We start from the raw sequence: 17,297 nt of genomic DNA, 5'->3' as shown, positions 1-17,297 counted from the left end.
TTTTTGACTTTTGCAACACATGGCGTTCCATACGAGACGATCGGCAGAACCCTGGGATATTGCAGTACACTGTAGAACACTGTTGCGTAACTGAACTACAGTGTACGTACAAATAGGGGAGTCTGTCCCACACCCTGGTCTAACCCAATGTGCTATGGTCTCACCCCCCTGGTGTTGCACACACCTGCCAAGCCTCTTATTCGATCCTACTCTTTCACGTTGATGGAGCGAACACCACACTACAATACATGTACGTGCGACTATTATACACAACTAACATAGCTGCTTGTGCGGCAGTTGTTTTTCAACCGTGGTCCGTTCTTGGCGAATTCCAAGCATCTATTGGCAACTCTAGGTAAGATGGATCAATCTAACGTAATCTAATAATCAACTCTATGAATTTCTTGGGATCACAAATGCAGATTTTCCTCTCCTAATATATAAATAAAAATATGAACTAATTTGGTGCTGTCAGTGACGGTGTTACGCGGGGGCCGGGCGGCCCGGGGCGGGGCGGGCCAATGCATGTGGAGCCATGGCGTGAACGTCAACGTCACACAACCTCAAAATAATGTACAACCCTCGCAAAATGTGCACACATAAAATCTTACCCTTGAATGTGCAAATCCCTAAAACTGCATGCACTGCAAATGGGGTGTGGAGCCGGGAAATGTGCAAATCTCTAAATTGCATCAACGGGAAAATGTGCAAACGTGAGGTCCGGGGTAATGTGCTTACGGTCAATTTAGCCTGTTAGCCGGGAAATGTGCGAACTATTCACCTTACCGATATCAGTATCAGTATGTGTATTTATGGAAGATCTATATTAACTCTATCAAAACTACTTATAAACCATTAATACCATTTTTATTTACAGTTAACCTGTCTTAGCTATACCTTCTCTCTATAGTGGCTAGGCCGGCTACCTGTACAACGGCCACTTCCTTGGGTGGCCACTATAGATACTGATAGGTTTGACTGTATAAAACCTGTCTTCGCGACCACCTGTCTGTAACGTCCACCTGCCGTATATACGACCACTAAAAACAGTTCCCTCGAGAGAAAAGTAGGTTAAAGAACCCGTCTATGGCCGCCTCCTGTTTATAACGGCCACTTTTCTCGTCTTCCTGTGGGGTGGCCGCTATATAAACAGGTTTTTACTGTAAGGCTACAGTCAAACCTATCTTAGCGACCAACTGTCTATAGCGGCCACCTGTCGTATACGGCCACTAAAACAATTTCCTCTAAGAGAAAAGGCCTGTTAAACAACCACGCTGTATAGCGGCCTCCTGTTTATAAACGGCCACATTTTTCGTCTCCCTTGGGGTGGCCGCTATAGATAGGTTTGACTGTATTGTATATACCGGGTGTCCCAAAAAAAAGCGGAACGGTGGATTTTAAGTACCTTGCAGTCTAAAAGTTATATATCTTTTGACATCATTAGAAAGAGCATCTTCCGCAGAAGACTATGATACCAAAATTATTAAATTTGGTTCAGTGCTTTTTATTCTACGCCAATTTCTGAAAATGCAGTCATTGTCAAATTTCGCCGGATTTTTGTGACTTATGAGATAATAATTTGAGTGCGACACGCGATCCATACGGTGACTATTGTGTAAGCTCGGTGATCCATGTCAACAAAAGATACAGCTTTCACATTGGGCACGGGCCAGGAAAAAACAGTGTGTGTGTGTGTGTGTGTGTGTGTGTGCGCGCCCAATATGAAAACGTTATCTTTTGTTGACATGGATCAACGAGCTTACACAATTCACCGTATGGAACGCGTGTCGCACCCAAATTATTATCTCATATGTCGCAAAAAATTGAAAATGACTGCATTTACAGATATTGGCGTAGAATAAAAAGTACTGAACCAAATTTAATGATTTTGGTATCATGGTCTTCTGCGGAAAGTGCTCTTTCAAATCATGTAAAAAAATATATCACTTTTAGAACGCAAGGTACTGAAAATCCACCGTTCCGCTTTTTTTGGGACACCCGGTATAAATGATTTGAGCCGCCACCTGTCTAGCGATCACCTGCCGTATACGACCACTAAAAATGTGAAAATCCCCCCCCCCCCCAGTATCGAAAAAAAAGAACAAATTATAAAAACCATAGTTCGGGACTTCAAGGTGCCCACCCCCTCCCCCCACCAAAACAAAGCAAAACAAAACAAAACAAAACAAAACAAAACAAAAACAAAAACAAAACCAGAAACAAAACAAAACAAACACGAAGGAAGGGGGAGGGGAATTTTTAAAAGCAAATTTAGATCCTATAACCGTAATGGTGCTTCCTGCCGAGTATGCATGGTGAAAATCTGTCAAGGATTTTATCAAGAAAATATGGTGAAAGTTCGTGCGCAATCTTGATATAGAGTTTATCTACCATCTACATATTATATACACAATACACATGTATATCGTTGAAGTACATGTAACTGGTTTGCACATTTCCTGGCAAAATTGAACGTTTGCGCATTTCCCGGCGTCATGTTTAGGATATTTCTCGTTGATGAAACTTGCAAATTTCCCGGTGTTTGCACATTTCCCGGTTCCACATTGGCAAACAGAAGATTTTGACGTGAAATGTGCAAACATATCTCACAAAATAGCAAATCATTACGTAGCTTCGCTACATTGGGTGGGGTTTGTTCTTGTAAACGCACTGTTGCACATAGGCGCCGGAAGTGTGGGGGGGGGGGGGGGGGGCAGGGGGGCGGCCGCCCCCCCCCCAATCCAAAAAGTGGGGGGGGGGGGGCAAAACGCATTTTTGCCCCCCAAAAGGCCCCCCCCCCAAAAAAAAAAAATAATAATATTAAAAATAAATGTATAAACAAAGAAAATAAAATAAATATGTATATATATGAATAAAAGGGAAAAAATATGGCTACAAACGGCAGCTTTTGGACTGTAAAATGTCAAAATTTTCAAGCTCGCTCGCTTCGCTCGCTCGCATCCAGCAGTTGAGCCCGGTGCGCCTACCCCTTAATTTCTAAAGCGAAAAACATAGCTTCGACGGCAGTTGTTGGACTCTAGAATGTCAAAATTTTCAAGCTCGCTCGCTTCGCTCGTTCGCATTGAATCGTTATGTCATTCTCCTAATGTTGCTGAAAGTAATTGCCAGTAGTTGCGCCCGATGCCCCCACGCCTTAATTTCCAAAGCGAAAGATAAATATAGCTACAAACGGGAGTTTTGGGACTGTAAAATGTCAAAATTTTCAAGCTCGCTCGCTTCGGTCGCTCGCATTGAATCGTAATGCCACTCTCCTAATGTTGCTGAAAGTACTTGCCAGCAGTTGCGCCCGATGCCCCCCCCCCCCTTAATTTCCAAAGCGAAGGATATAGCTACAAACGGGAGTTTTTGGACTGTAACATGTCAAAATTTTCAAGCTCGCTCGCTTCGCTCGCTCGCATTGAATCGTTATGCCACTCTCCTAACGTTGCTGCCAGTAATTGCCAGCAGTTGCGCCCGATCCCCCCCCCCTTAATTTCCAAAGCGAAAGATATAGCTACAAACGGGAGTTTGGGGACTGTAAAATGTCAAAATTCTCAAGCTCGCTCGCTTTGCTCGCTCGCATTGAATCGTTATGCCATTCTCCTAATGTTGCTGCCAGTAATTGCCAGCAGTTGCGCCCGATGCGCGCCGCCCCATTAATTACCAAAGTGAAAGATATAGCTACAAACCCCAGTTTTGGGACTGTAGAATGTCAAAATTTGCAAGCTTGCTCGCTTCGCTCGCTCGCATTGAATCGTTATGCCAGTCTCCTAATGTTGCTGCCAATAATTGCCAGCAGTTGCGCCCGATGCGCCCCCATTTATTTCCAAAGCGAAATATGTAGCTACAATTAAAACTCCAGTTTTGGAACTGTAGAATATCAAAATTTTCAAGCTCGCTCTCTTCGCTCGCTCGCATTTTATTGTTATGCCATTCACCTTATGTTGCTGACAGTATATAATTTGTCGATCGTTTCACACCGTCATTCCATAATCCATGTAAGGAAAACTTACAATGTTCCTCAGTGACTGCGTTGTTGAATGTATCACATTCTTTTTTTTATCTTCTTCTCTAGAACGAAAAGCGACAGAGCTATGTTGGTGCAACAATGAAGTAGCCTACATTTATGTGTTGGCTGTATTTTCAAATTTGATTATGGCGGATCCAAGGAAACTTGGCAGGTAGCATTTCTGTATAGCATATAAAATTAGGAACAAATTCGTCCGGATTGGCAAAACAACGCTTACTGCACCCTTGGTATAACCTAGTTTTTATTGTTTTTGAGGTATGAGTTTCTTATTAAGTGGGCCCTCTTTGCAAATGATATCCGTAAGTTCGCAGCTGCTGATCTACATGTTTAAAAACATGTGGGGGGGGGGGGGATGGGGGAAGTATCAGCGGCAATCGAACCTAGCTGTCATCTCTAATGAAAAAAATATAGCGGTTACAAATTAGCTGGTCGATTATACTTAGTGAGATTAATACTACAATTCATTTATTCATATATTTTTTCTTTTAGGTGTGGGACTATAAATTTTATCCTGATAGATCAAAGGTCCGATTGACCGATAGGCGCCATATATATGCCATATAGCTAGCTGTCTAAAAAATTATATGTAACTGTTAGTCCTTATGTTCGTTCAAGCCAGTCTTCATCACAATAAAGTCTTGTTCAAGGTGAATGAAAATCAAATGAAGGTAGAAAGATAGAGTTTGAGGAATAGGTAGATGTTTGGAAATTATTATTATTATTTTCTCTCTTTTTTTTTTGGGGGGGGGGGTACTTATGAAATAATTGACGCTGTCTTACAATTACAGAAGTCCTACTGATTTTGCTAGTGGCTAAGCAAGACGCTGTGATATGGTATCTTTGATGATCTGCATTGCATGCACTTGCGAAGTATGATAGCATCGACTTATTAATACATTTTGATGTGCCCCTGTCACACTTTGCCGAATAAAAACAAACGAATGTCGATTTTTGGCATTCGTTGACATTCATTAAAATGCGTTTCAGTTCCCTTTTAGCTCACCTGAGCCTTCGGCTCAGGTGAGCTAAAAGGGAAACGAAGGCTCAGGTGAGCTATTGCGATCACCCTTTGTCCGGCGTCCGTCGTCCGTCGTCCGTCGCCCGTCGTCCGTAAACTTTTTACATTTTCATCTTCTTCTTGAGAACCCCATGACCGATTTTCACCAAACTTGGCAGGTAGCATCCCTATGGGGATAGGATCTCAATTTGTTCAAATGGGCACCATGGCCCACCTGGGGGCCCCAGGGGCCCAAACACCCTAAAATTAAGGAATCTTTAAAAATCTTCGTCTCTAGAACCAGAAGTGATAGGACTTAGTTAATACTATGAGTTAGTACATTGATGACTGTAGTTTCAAGTTTGTTCATCGGGGAATCGGGGGTGTCCCCCTTGAAACCCAGGGGAGGGGTCCTAATGGGGCCTAAATTGTACATTTTCATCTTCACTTTGAGATCCCCATGTCTGATTTTCACCAAACTTGGTAGGTAGCATCCCTAGGGGGATGGGATCTCAATTTGTTCAAACGGGCACCTTGGCCCACCTGGGGGCCTCCAGGGGGGCTCAAACCCCCTAAAATCAAGGAATCTTTAAAAATCTTCTCTACAACCAGAAGTGATAGGGCTTAGATAATACTATGAGTTAGTACAGTGATGACTGTAGATTGAAGTTTGTTCATGGGATTAGCGGCATCAGGGCTGCCCCCCCCCCCCATGACCCAGGAGAGGGGATGGAGATAGGTCCTAATGGGGCCTGAATTGTACATGTTCATCTTCTTCTTGAAAACCTCATGATGAATTTTGACCAAACTTAGCAGGTAGCATCCCTAGAATCTCAATTCCTTCAAATGGGCACCACGTCACTCTTGGGGGGGGGGCCCTTGGGCCCCTCCCCCCATTAAGGAGTATTTAAAATCTTCTACTCTAGAACCAGAAATGATAAAGCAAAGTTAATACCATGAGTTTGTACATTGATGACTTTAGTTCCAAGTTTGTTCATTGCAGATCCAGGGCTGCCTGCCCCCCCCCCCCCCCGAAGTTGAGGGGGGGGGGGGGGATCCATATGCAGACCTAAGTTTCCAATGTTCTCAGGTAAGAGTGTGTAAGAATGCATGGAAGGTGAAATTGCGATACTCAGGCGAGCGCGTGACCCCCGGGTCTCTTGTATCCTTTGGATTGCCGTTTATCTTTCGGCGATTTCAGTTAGAGCGGCCAAAAAATTTTGTGCAAAGTTTTTGTTTTTCTCGCCAAAACAGATAGCGCGATCTGTCCCTTGTCCGACAGTTATACGTTTTCTCATGTATCTGTACTGTCTTGCCGTTTTCCACGCGTTTACATCCGTTAGGCCTCGTAGAGTCCGTTGCTGCAAGAGATGGAACGGATGGAACGGGTATGTACAGCATATCAAACGCTAACGCACGGTTTTCTAACGTTCGATATACGTTCCATGCGTCACTCATTTGTTCATCGTGCGTTTTGTCCTGTAGGCATGCGGTTCATGTTCGTTTCTCATGCGCTTGCGCACGTTCCGCTGTCCTGTATACAATCGTCCCAGGTGCATTGCTTGTTCATTTCGTTCACCCACTATACCGTGCATGTACGCTCTTCTAAAACGGAAACTTCACACTTTGTCCACTTGATTGACGATTTGAACGGCGGATTCATGAGCAAAATATCACCCGTTTCTTGTACGATGGGCCTACTAGTTATCCGGCAAAGTGTAACAGGGGCTTACTCATTCGGATTTGCGTTAACGTGACTTGTAGATGGGGCGAAAAAATCGCTCCGGTCCCGTAAAGTGCACCCCCAGATCCGCCATAAGCAAACTTGAAACTACAGTCATCAATGTAGCCTACTTGTTCCTCTTTCAAAATACCACTGATAATATACACATTATTTTATTAACTTCAGCGCATATATTCACTCAACATTATACCTATAGAGTCCCTCGGTGGTCTGACATCCAAAATGAGAAAGAGCTTTATCACGTGACTGCATGCATAGAGCAGGGCCTACCCATCGATATCAATGGACTTGTCAGGGAGGTGGAAAGGGCATATTCCGTCCACCTCCTTGGTAACATCAACATCCAAACTAAACAAGTCAGAGGGCATGTTTTTGAATGACTGTATCTTACTATACTGAGACAGACTTCTGAATTTGCACAAGCCAGACGCTGAGCTTATGAATGAATTGTTATACCTCAAGAGAAACAAACTATTTAGAACACTAGACTTGATCAGATATTTCTCTACTGGGACTGTGGACCAGAATTAGTTCTCGAAGGTTGTAGAATAGAACATCGCCATGATATACCCTCTCTCAAGAGGATTTCGACTTTGACCCTTTGTTTGACAGGCAGACAGCAATGCGTCTGGTAAATGAGGGCACAAAATGAATGGCCTAGTAGCCGACTTTTGGAATCATCATTTTGAAGTGTTATGGTCATGTCCACACAGATAGCTCATATTGCTATTGACAGTAAGATATTTTAGAAAATCATCAACGGACATACTGTTAGATCCTGACCATGGACTAACGTATCCGTAATAGCGTTTTCAAATTGTAGGTTCTACGGTGCACCCTCTTTCTAGCCTGACGTGTGCCAGAAGCAGGATAGCCTGACCTCTGACCGTTAGCTCAACAACTGATCCAAAGGCTGGCCAAAGAACGAATTCTTGCTATACTTTATAGGGTTGTTAACAGTATAGGCCTACGATATGTTGATTGTACGTCATTTCGTAGCCATCCATCAACACGGCACACGGTCGCGCAACATTCAAGCATCGTGAGGCAGCAAAAGCATCTGCGATTACTTTGTGCATGTAGCTCCATTGGCAAACCATCGAACTCCATGGGTAAACCATGCAAATTTACCTGGGGACCAGATGAACCGCGGACTCACTCTTCTTATCAAACGAACAGTCGGAGTGAGAAGCCAAACTGATTCAGGACAATACAATGTACACTCATCAATCTGGGACGAACACATGTACACACTGACACAACACCGAACGAAAATTGTCGCGTCATTGTGTGCGTATATCAACGTGACAACACTGCGCATGTGGAATATTATGCCATCAACAGCCCCATTATTTGATCCGTGATTCATCCGCTCATCGAGGAGGTTACTAGATAATAGGTATAGGGCCTACCTTTTGAGTCTTTACTCATACCTGGGCAACTGTACGTGAATCTACCCAGCGAGGTTACAACGCTTACCAGGCTCGCCTTTGTCTCTATACCACACTTCCCTGGTCTATACTTACAGGCCAAATCTCCACTGGCATTTCCCGAAATACACCTGTACTCTGGTAGGAGACTCTGTATTCATTATCATCCAAGAGGCGAGCTGCTCTCTGTAATTTGGCATCAGTTTATGAGCAGGTATCTCTTTGTCCGTAGTGTAGGCTCTATATAGCTGCACTAGATCGTTATCATTGAATGAGGATATGCAATTATGATCATGACTTCATACATTTTTAGCCACTTTCCCATCATTGTAGCTGTGAAGTAAGAAATTATGATGATAATGATAATCATAAATGCAGTTGGATATGAATCATGTTGAAGGTTCCATGACATTTTGCTCCTGCGACAATTGCTCCATGAAGTGTCTGCACGCCAGGGCAAACATAAATACTACCCACAAACATAACGATTGGGGTTAGGGCATACTGCCCCTATAACCCGAATCCTAAACCTCACATCAAAGTAACCTAAAACCCTATCACAACCCTAGCCGTTTAAGTCCTGTGAAGAAAATTAGACAGGAGCAATAATTGTCGCATTAGCAATTATCATGTCACCTATGATAAGTGAATAGTCAGAAATGTAATGATCTGAGATCAGTGTGACTTTCAAGCAGAAATATATATATCGTGCTTATCAGTTTGGTTGCTTAAGGATGATCGGTCGTGGAAAATGTGCGATCCGGCCACCCAGGAGAAACTCGTGCCAGTGTCTTTCAATTTTGTGGTGTAATGTAAATTCTATACGCACTTTCTGTACAATGTTTCGTTTTAACACCAAAATGATTCCATCTTAGGCTGACCTAATCCAGGTACTCCAACCGTGCCATGACATGCCAATTTGTGCCAAGCGAATCGCTGAATATCGATACAAAATTGAAAGAACCAGGTTCCATTCGAAACTACTCACCGCTAAGCATTCAGACCAGACACACCGATGAATTTCAATACGATTTGATTGCTATGCATTTTGTCCCCTTAAAACTTACATTATGTCATTGCTTGGCAACACACAAACAAAACCAAGAGGATCGCTATTACAAGTACATGCAAACAACATTTGTGTACACTAGAGTACATGCATGCTTTGTGCGTCATATTTACATGTAAAATATTCTGTAATAATAACAACTTATAGGCAAAATGCACAACACAATATCGGCTAGATAAACTCGCTGGTTTTATGAATATTCGTTGATCAATTAAACTTTCAAAAGGTTTCTTATTAGATTTTAGATAGACATTCATTAAGTGCACCGATGAGGTCTTATTACCACACATAATAGTAATAATCGTTATTTCTCAGTATAGTGCAAACTGCTTTACTTATTGTCAGAACCTGCTTAGTCAATATGATAGGGGACCTACGTCAGAAAGTCTGTCAAGCAAGCAAAGGTCACACATTTTGCGCTGGTTTTATTATGCATTTGCGTACATTCTCCCCTTGAACAACAACGTCGTGTTTCGGGTTTTAAAAGAAAAGAGGAAATATGCAAGTCAGATATCAGCTCTTGTCTACCATTACATCTAAATTATGCCAACCTGGCTGATGTGTACTCCGTGTATTCACGTTGGAAGCGTAGATATACCGTGCTAATCAATTAGCAATCCAGTCAAACCATTGATCCCAATTTTAGCGTAAGTAATAAAACTGTTTTCTAAAAAGACTATGAAAGAAATGATGCATGTAATCTAGTGTTCAACTGTTTAAAAGTGTGGCAACTGTAAAATCAAATTTTATGCCAGTCACAGTGAAAGAAATAGTCATAATCTGCCGTTGTAATACGCCTGCAATAAACTAGTGTTGCACGCTGTAGTTCTTCCATCGTAAATACAATCATCAGCAATCTCACCCGCTCTATATTTTGATCGAGCTAACATTTTGACCAAGAAAACATGTAAACACCTATAACTTGAGGATATACCCTGTGACCGAACTCGTTATTGTGTACTCTATGATACCTCTTGATGATTTTATGATTATCTTAATCTATCTGTCTATCTATCTATTTTTCTATCTGTCGCAATCTATTCTTTTATTTACCTATAATCTATTTATCCTGCTATTTTTATCTGTTCATTCTTATGAACTCATTCCTTCATTATTACGTGCTGTTTTCATATCTCATTTTTATCTCTTTATTCATCTATTGCATTCGTTTTATAAAGTAACGCTTTCCATTTAAGTGTGTATATATAGTAGCCCGTCTGACATCAATATTAACTTACTCATTTATCTATTTGCCTTGTTAGTTTCAGAGCGAAGTCATGTCGACGTCGAATGGGTTATTGGATCGCCTAGCCAGGGGTCCTGTGGTCGGTGATGGCAGTTTTGTGGTGACGTTGGAGAAACGTGGTTACGTTTTGGCGGGTAGCTGGACTCCAGAGTCCGTGGTGCAATATCCCGATGCAGGTATTTTTTTTTTAATGGAGCTATAGTAGTTCCATATTTAAAGTACTATGTTCGGCAGTCCTCACGAATTTGAGAAAACAAAATTGTTAGTGATATCCCTATGGCTAATGAACTACTTTAACCAAAAGAACTACTTTCACAAAAACAAACTTTCACATCAGCAGACCATGGCGTATTATTTCGATAGTTATAGCTGTATTAATAGTTTCATATTTTAAGTAAAGGGAGTATGTTCGGCAGTCCTTACGAATTTGAAAAAAAAAATGTTGTTGATATCCCTATGTCTAATGAACTACTTTTACCAAATGAACTACTTCCACCAAAAACAAACTTTCACATCACCAAACAAGGGCGTATATTATTTTGATTGAAAAAGTGTGAATAAGCAGTGGTGGATATAGTAATGAGCGGGAGCTCAGACGTCACTGACTCACAATGTTTTGCTCGTATATGCGTACGCTCACTAGTGACCCGGATGCTTGAAAACGGCGATGGAAACTTGACGTTTGCTTTTTTTGTGCTGTCTCTGAGTCTCATGCATAATACGTGTCAGTTGCAGCGTACGATATAGACCAGTTTAAAGCGTATTAAAATTCTACTCATACTGTACACTATACAGATTTAATTCTCTTCAATGCATGGAAATCAATGCACATTGCAGACATTAATTTTTTAGCTATAGTCTCAAGCATGCCTCGGGTATACTTTCTTGTTGGTGAGAGAGCCTTTGACTGGCTTTATTGTAAACGAGTGCATACTTCTTAGTGTGAATAAGCTGGTCCATTGTCGTTTGGGGCAAGGCAGCAGCTTGTCATAAATCTACCCGGTCTTATATTTACCAATAGTCACTATGCGAACAGATTTGAGTGTAATTATTTCAACTTTCAAATTGGAAGTATACTCTCTAAAAAAAAAATCGAGTGAAAATTTTCACTCTAATAAGAGTGAATACAAAAAAGAGTGAATTTCGAGTGAAATTGGAGTGAATTTTGAGTGAAAATGCTCATTTTCACTCATTTTGGAGTGACGTCAGGGATCACTCCAAAATCTTCGAGTGATCCCTGACGTCACTCCAAAATGAGTAAAAATGAGCATTTTCACTCAAAATTCACTCCAATTTCACTCGAAATTCACTCTTTCCTGTATTCACTCTTTTTAGAGTGAAAATTTTCACTCGATTTTTTTTTTTTAGAGAGTAAAGATACAACGTCTTCTATTGAAGCTACAATACTCATGGTTCAAAGTTCATGTCTGTTTAGCGTGGTAGATCCTGGTCTTACACTGTAATATCTGGTGACAATAAAGTGCACCTGAAATTGCATCTTGTCCAAATAATTCACGGGAAGTTGACCAGATGTATTCTTGCGTGTCGGGTATAGATCACTTCCGGTAGCTGGAGTAAAAACAAACAGCTTGCCTATGTACAGTTCATGACCTGTGACCATGCGGAGTTTTCGCGTGAATGCAGCGCTTTCCAGCAGTGACCCAATCTCCGTTGTTATGCAGACGACACAGTACAGCACTCACGAACTTGGACTGTCGACATTCAAAACCCTCGATCAACAATTCCCTTTCCTCAATTTGTCAATAAAATGTGTTATGGCTGTCATGAATGTTAAGATGGACCATATCTGACGATATCATGGCGTTTCAAAGTCAGAAAAGTGGAGAATACTGTCTCATATTGACCCCAAGACTATACTCATGGGTTTGTTTTCACTCTAGATGCCACTTTTCGTGACCCATGTCTCATAAATACCCGGATGTCCGCCCATGAGAATACCAGCTGCCGTGAAGGGGACTCAATTTTAGATAAGACAGCTCAGAGTCACGCAATGAGAATAAGCTCTTTTCTCCATATCCCTCTCTGTCCATCCATCCATCCATCCATCAGTCTATCTATAATATCTATGTGTGTATGTACCTATATATTTATCTATCTATATCCATCTATATGTGTGTATATATATAGCAATAATAAAGTCACAACAGAGGAATGCAGGAAATGCATTAATAGCCAATCTTGATTTAATGAATAATCCAAATTTTCGAGGAACCTTCCTCTTCTTCAGGGATGACAGTGCGATGGAGTGAGTTTCCTTCGCACTGTCATCCCTGAAGAAGAGGAAGGTTCCTCGAAACTAATTCGGATTATTCATTAAATCAAGATTGGCTATTAATGCATTCCCTGCATTCCTCTGTTGTGACTTTATTATTGCTATTTCTAGTACTGCCAATACGCGGAACAACTACAATGTGTGTGTGTATATATATATATATATATATATACATATATATCTATAATAATAATAATAATAATAATAATAATAATAATACCTTCTGTCAATGTATTTATCTATTCGCTTATTTATCAATGTGTACAAATTTGTCTTGACTTGGTTGCAGTCAAACAGCTGCATCGGGAATTTCTGCGTGCCGGATCTGACGTCATGCAAACGTTTACGTTCTACGCATCGGACGATAGTCTTAAATTCAAATCAGCATCAGGGAATAAGGAAATCTCCATTGGGGTAAGGCCCTCTATTTTTTAGTGATCGTGAATTCTGTAATCTCATTGGTCAATCACGTAATTGATAAGATCCCTTATTACATGTGTTACCTCAGACCAACCACTGAATATTTCCCGTATTCCGTGAATAAGGTCATATTGTGCGCATGCGCTAAATCCGCCAGTGAATAATTTCCGTATTCCGTGATATGACGTCATGATATTACACAGCTAGCTGCGCGTGTACGTATGCGCGCATAAACAGCTCGCGAGACTTAAATAAACATGGCTGACAGCCGGCGATTTCAACGTCATTCACGAGAGGAAATCAGCGAGAAGAAGGTTAATGAAATCCCGGATTGCCTGTTTAACTTTACTAATGAGATTACACTACAGAATTCATGTAGATCTACAGTTAAAAATATAGAATCGTTACCCCCTGCTTGTTCTTACGAAATACGGGAAATATCTACGGTCTAGTGTCATATTCCATTCGACCTCCGGCCCCATGGAACATGGTAGCAGACCGTAGATATTACCCGTATTTCCTGAACAAGCAGGGGGTAACTAATATTACTTAGCTCATGGAGCGCAAGCCTCCTGTCTTGTTGTTGTTTGTTTGTTTTTTATCATTTTTTTGTCTCACCTGCGCAGCGGAAGCGAGACATAGACGTCATTATTCCGTCGGCGGCGGCGGCGCCTGCGTCAACTAAGTGAACTTTCCGCAGCTTTGAGCTATGACCAACAAACTCAATCCACAGGTACATATGATAAAATGCAGGATAACTTGGAATATTGATGAAGTCCGACAAGGTTAAAGGTCGAAAGGTCAATTAACTTTCCCTAATAAACACCACACTCACAGGATTGTGGGGTGCTTTCAACTTTCCATAGCATTGCACTATGAGCACAGAACTCCATAGCACTTTAGTAGTTACTTAAAGATCTCGGTCACTTTCTATTATTGGTGCAGTCCACTAATGGCAAAGTTCAAACGAAACGGCTAATGAAATCTCCGTAATAAGCACTGAACTCGAAATATTGTGGTTTGCTCTCAAAAATTTGTCACAGCTTTGAGCTGTGACCGTAAATATTTGACACCGTAGGTACATCACATAAAGATGCTGCTCTGGTTGAGATATGGGTCAGATTCGACAATGTCAAAGGTCAAAAGGTCAGTGCACTTGCCATGACGAGCACTGAGCATGAGTCGCATTATTGAATTGCAGAATTAGAATGCAAGTGTCTAAGTAAACTTTCTTAAAGGTGTCCATTGTCAAACGTGAAAGGTGATCATGTGTTAATAATATTGTGTCATCGTGTCTTTGTTCTCCTTTCATGTTTCCCCCTTATCCGCAGTGGGAAGAGCTGAACAATGCCGCTTGCGATCTGGCACGAGAGGTTGCCGAAGAAGGGGACGCTCTTGTAGCAGGGAGTCTCTCACCTATTCCCGGGTACATGCACGGCAAGGGGAAAGAATTCGTGCAGAGCGAGTTCAGGAAACAGTGTGACATCTTCGTCAACAAGAAAGTGGACTTTTTGATGGGAGAGGTGAGCACACTCCTCTGACCTCTATATGCCCAATCTTTCCATCTAAAGCATTTCATGATTTTTAGTGGAAGATCCTTGTCGTCCTCTTGATCTTCCGTGTATCATAGCCAAAAAAAAAAAGAATGTAAAAGTCACAAAATTGCAGATTCCAGTGTTTTTCAGTCTCTCTTTTGAAATACTTCAGGAAGTTATTTTTATTAACGTAATGTTGATACATCTACATGTATCTCTGTGAGAAGTTGGATAGTGGAAACTAACTGTTTGAATTGGAAGTAAGTTAAGAAGGTTGTGGATAAACGTAGACAGATATTGTGCAGAGAAGACACGTCCTTCGCACGTCGTAAGCCTAATCTTCTTCATCTCTTCATTATTATTATTAATAATATTGTTATCATTATTATTATTATTATTATTATTGTTATTATTATTATTATTATTATTATTATTAATATTATTATTATTACATGCTTGATTATCATTGTTAATGTTTTATCTTTCTCTATTTTTTTTTCTACGTTGTGTTTTCTTCATGAGCTTTTTATTTCATGTCATTTTGTATATCCTTTGCTTTCCTTTCCCCGTTCGTCTTCTGCTGTATCACTTTGTTTTCATATTCTTTATTATTTTCTTTATTATTTTCTTTATTATTTTCTTTATCATTTTCTTCCCTCCTTTCTTCTTCCCCTCCATCCTGCCTCTTTTTTTCCTCTCTGTCATCATCTGATATCTCTATTTATAGTGTAACGATAGTTTATATTAGTTGAATGGATGTATTTTATACCGTGTTGATATGGTTTCATCCTTCGCAATGGACATTGACAGTTTTTCGGGCACGTTGAGGAAGCTGAATGGGCGATCGAGATAATGGCGAGCACGGGTCTACCTGTTGCATGCACGACGAGGATGGGCGTTGGGGGAGACGAATCCGGTGTGAAACCGGCCGACGTGGCTGTTCGAATGGCCAGAGCAGGTGGGTGGCATGCAGGGTTTATACATACCCTGTATCAGGACCAACATTTGATTTTCAGCATGCCGTTGACATCGCATGCAAACAGGTCTTTTTGGAGAATAGCAAATAACATTAACTGACATAATTTTATTAAAATTCAATTCCACACGAGTGTCGAACTGGTCTTCATTTGGAGTATAATCCAAGTAAACATAATGGTTGAGATGTAATCAGCAGAATCGGATTTAAAGCTAAGGAGTTCCGCGCTCTCTCTGTAATCAGTGAAACACACTATAGAAAACTATAGAAATTGGATGAGGAGTGTATGGTGATAATGTCATAGCATTTTAGTTTCCAGATTTCTGACGTGCACTCAAATCTTAACCACATACTATGATACAAACACACTACGTAACATTTATTTTGTACCTGAATGTTTATATGAATATTTTTTTGTGTGAAAAAACAATAATACAAACACATAAACTTGTATCCTTTTTATAGCATGATAGCCATTTTAACCCTAAAAAGACTGGGGGGGGGGGGGCTAAAAGGCCCCCCCCCCCCCTCGACATTTCGCGCGATTACTCTGCAACACGCAATGCTCTGGCCGCGATGCTCTATGACCTTTTTCTTTCGAGTTTTCCGCACATTTTGACACCAAACTTGTGACGCCCGGGGGTACGGTTCTGAAGTTACATAACTTTTTGTACATGCACGTGAGGCCGAAAATGGCTCAAAAATGTGATTTTGTGTACAAAGTCAATGCAAACTGAGTTTTTTCACATGGTTCATATAAATATGCTTATTTTTACTCTCAATGGCTAAAATTAATTTGCTTTAGGAGTATTATGCTTCAAAAAGTGTCTGCCACAAATTTCGTTAAAAAAAACAACAAAAACAAAAGGTCAAAAAAACCAAAGAAATACATAAGAAATTCATGAAACAATAAAATAAATAAGAAATTAATTTTGATACCAAATTTTTTTCACGTAAATTTGCTAAGAATGCCACAAAGAATAATTAGACCAAAAATGAGCACTTCTGGAGCTTTATTTACTGATTTAGATCAAAGAGTCTGATTTCTTGCATATATTAGCATAATTAATCAAAATAAAATAAAAGAAGACTATTTCGGAAAATTTAAATATACGATCTTGTAGATTACATCGCACCCCCCCCCCCCCCCGTCTCTCGAACTACCAAAATAGCCCAGTCTTTTTAGGGTTAAGGAAATTGACTTCATTATCAGCCATGAGAATGTATACTCACTGCGTATGTCGACGATAAGAAGACATTTTCCCCCATTCTCTTCACAATTTTTGGCTTGGATAACTTAATTCCATTCCATTCTTCTTCTTTTTTTTTCATTAAAAAAATGCAAATACTCGCTTTAACTCACGAACAATTAACTGGCAGTGAGGGGAATGATTTAGAGGAAATAGTTCGATTTACTTTGTACCTGATTTTGGTAATTATCATTTTTAGCCTTGTGATAATGATGTTGATGGATATGAGATTTATAGCAATGATGATGACTATAGTTATGATGTTATCAATCTCACGCAACGACAATGCATCTACTCAGGTGCTGAC

General features: G+C 40.6%; 1 protein-coding gene across 1 annotated transcript; it reads left to right on the top strand.

Annotated features, from left to right (window-relative positions):
* Positions 1-205: 205 nt before the first annotated feature.
* On the top strand, positions 206-15,841 carry LOC139709936 (betaine--homocysteine S-methyltransferase 1-like). Its single transcript, XM_071621892.1, has 5 exons — positions 206-355; positions 10,533-10,692; positions 13,099-13,223; positions 14,561-14,752; positions 15,575-15,841. The coding sequence occupies exons 2-5, from the start codon at positions 10,548-10,550 to the stop codon at positions 15,839-15,841; spliced, it is 729 nt and encodes a 242-aa protein (XP_071477993.1). The 5' UTR covers positions 206-355; positions 10,533-10,547.
* Positions 15,842-17,297: the final 1,456 nt, after the last annotated feature.

Source organism: Diadema antillarum, unplaced genomic scaffold (assembly GCF_040938485.1).
Source record: "Diadema antillarum isolate AM-2024a unplaced genomic scaffold, OU_Dant_1.0 seq00001481_RagTag, whole genome shotgun sequence".
Taxonomy (NCBI): Eukaryota; Metazoa; Echinodermata; class Echinoidea; order Diadematoida; family Diadematidae; genus Diadema; species Diadema antillarum.
Note: the sequence above shows the minus strand (reverse complement) of the source record. Positions and strands in the feature narration are given on the sequence as shown.

What these genes read in the sequence shown, in the direction of transcription:
- LOC139709936 (XM_071621892.1), top strand. Translation starts at nt 10,548, where the DNA reads ATGTCGACGTCGAATGGGTTATTGGATCGCCTAGCCAGGGGTCCTGTG. An exon ending in ATAAGGAAATCTCCATTGGG is followed by an intron (nt 13,224 to 14,560) that starts GTAAGGCCCTCT and finishes CCTTATCCGCAG; the next exon opens with TGGGAAGAGCTGAACAATGC. An exon ending in TGGACTTTTTGATGGGAGAG is followed by an intron (nt 14,753 to 15,574) that starts GTGAGCACACTC and finishes GGACATTGACAG; the next exon opens with TTTTTCGGGCACGTTGAGGA.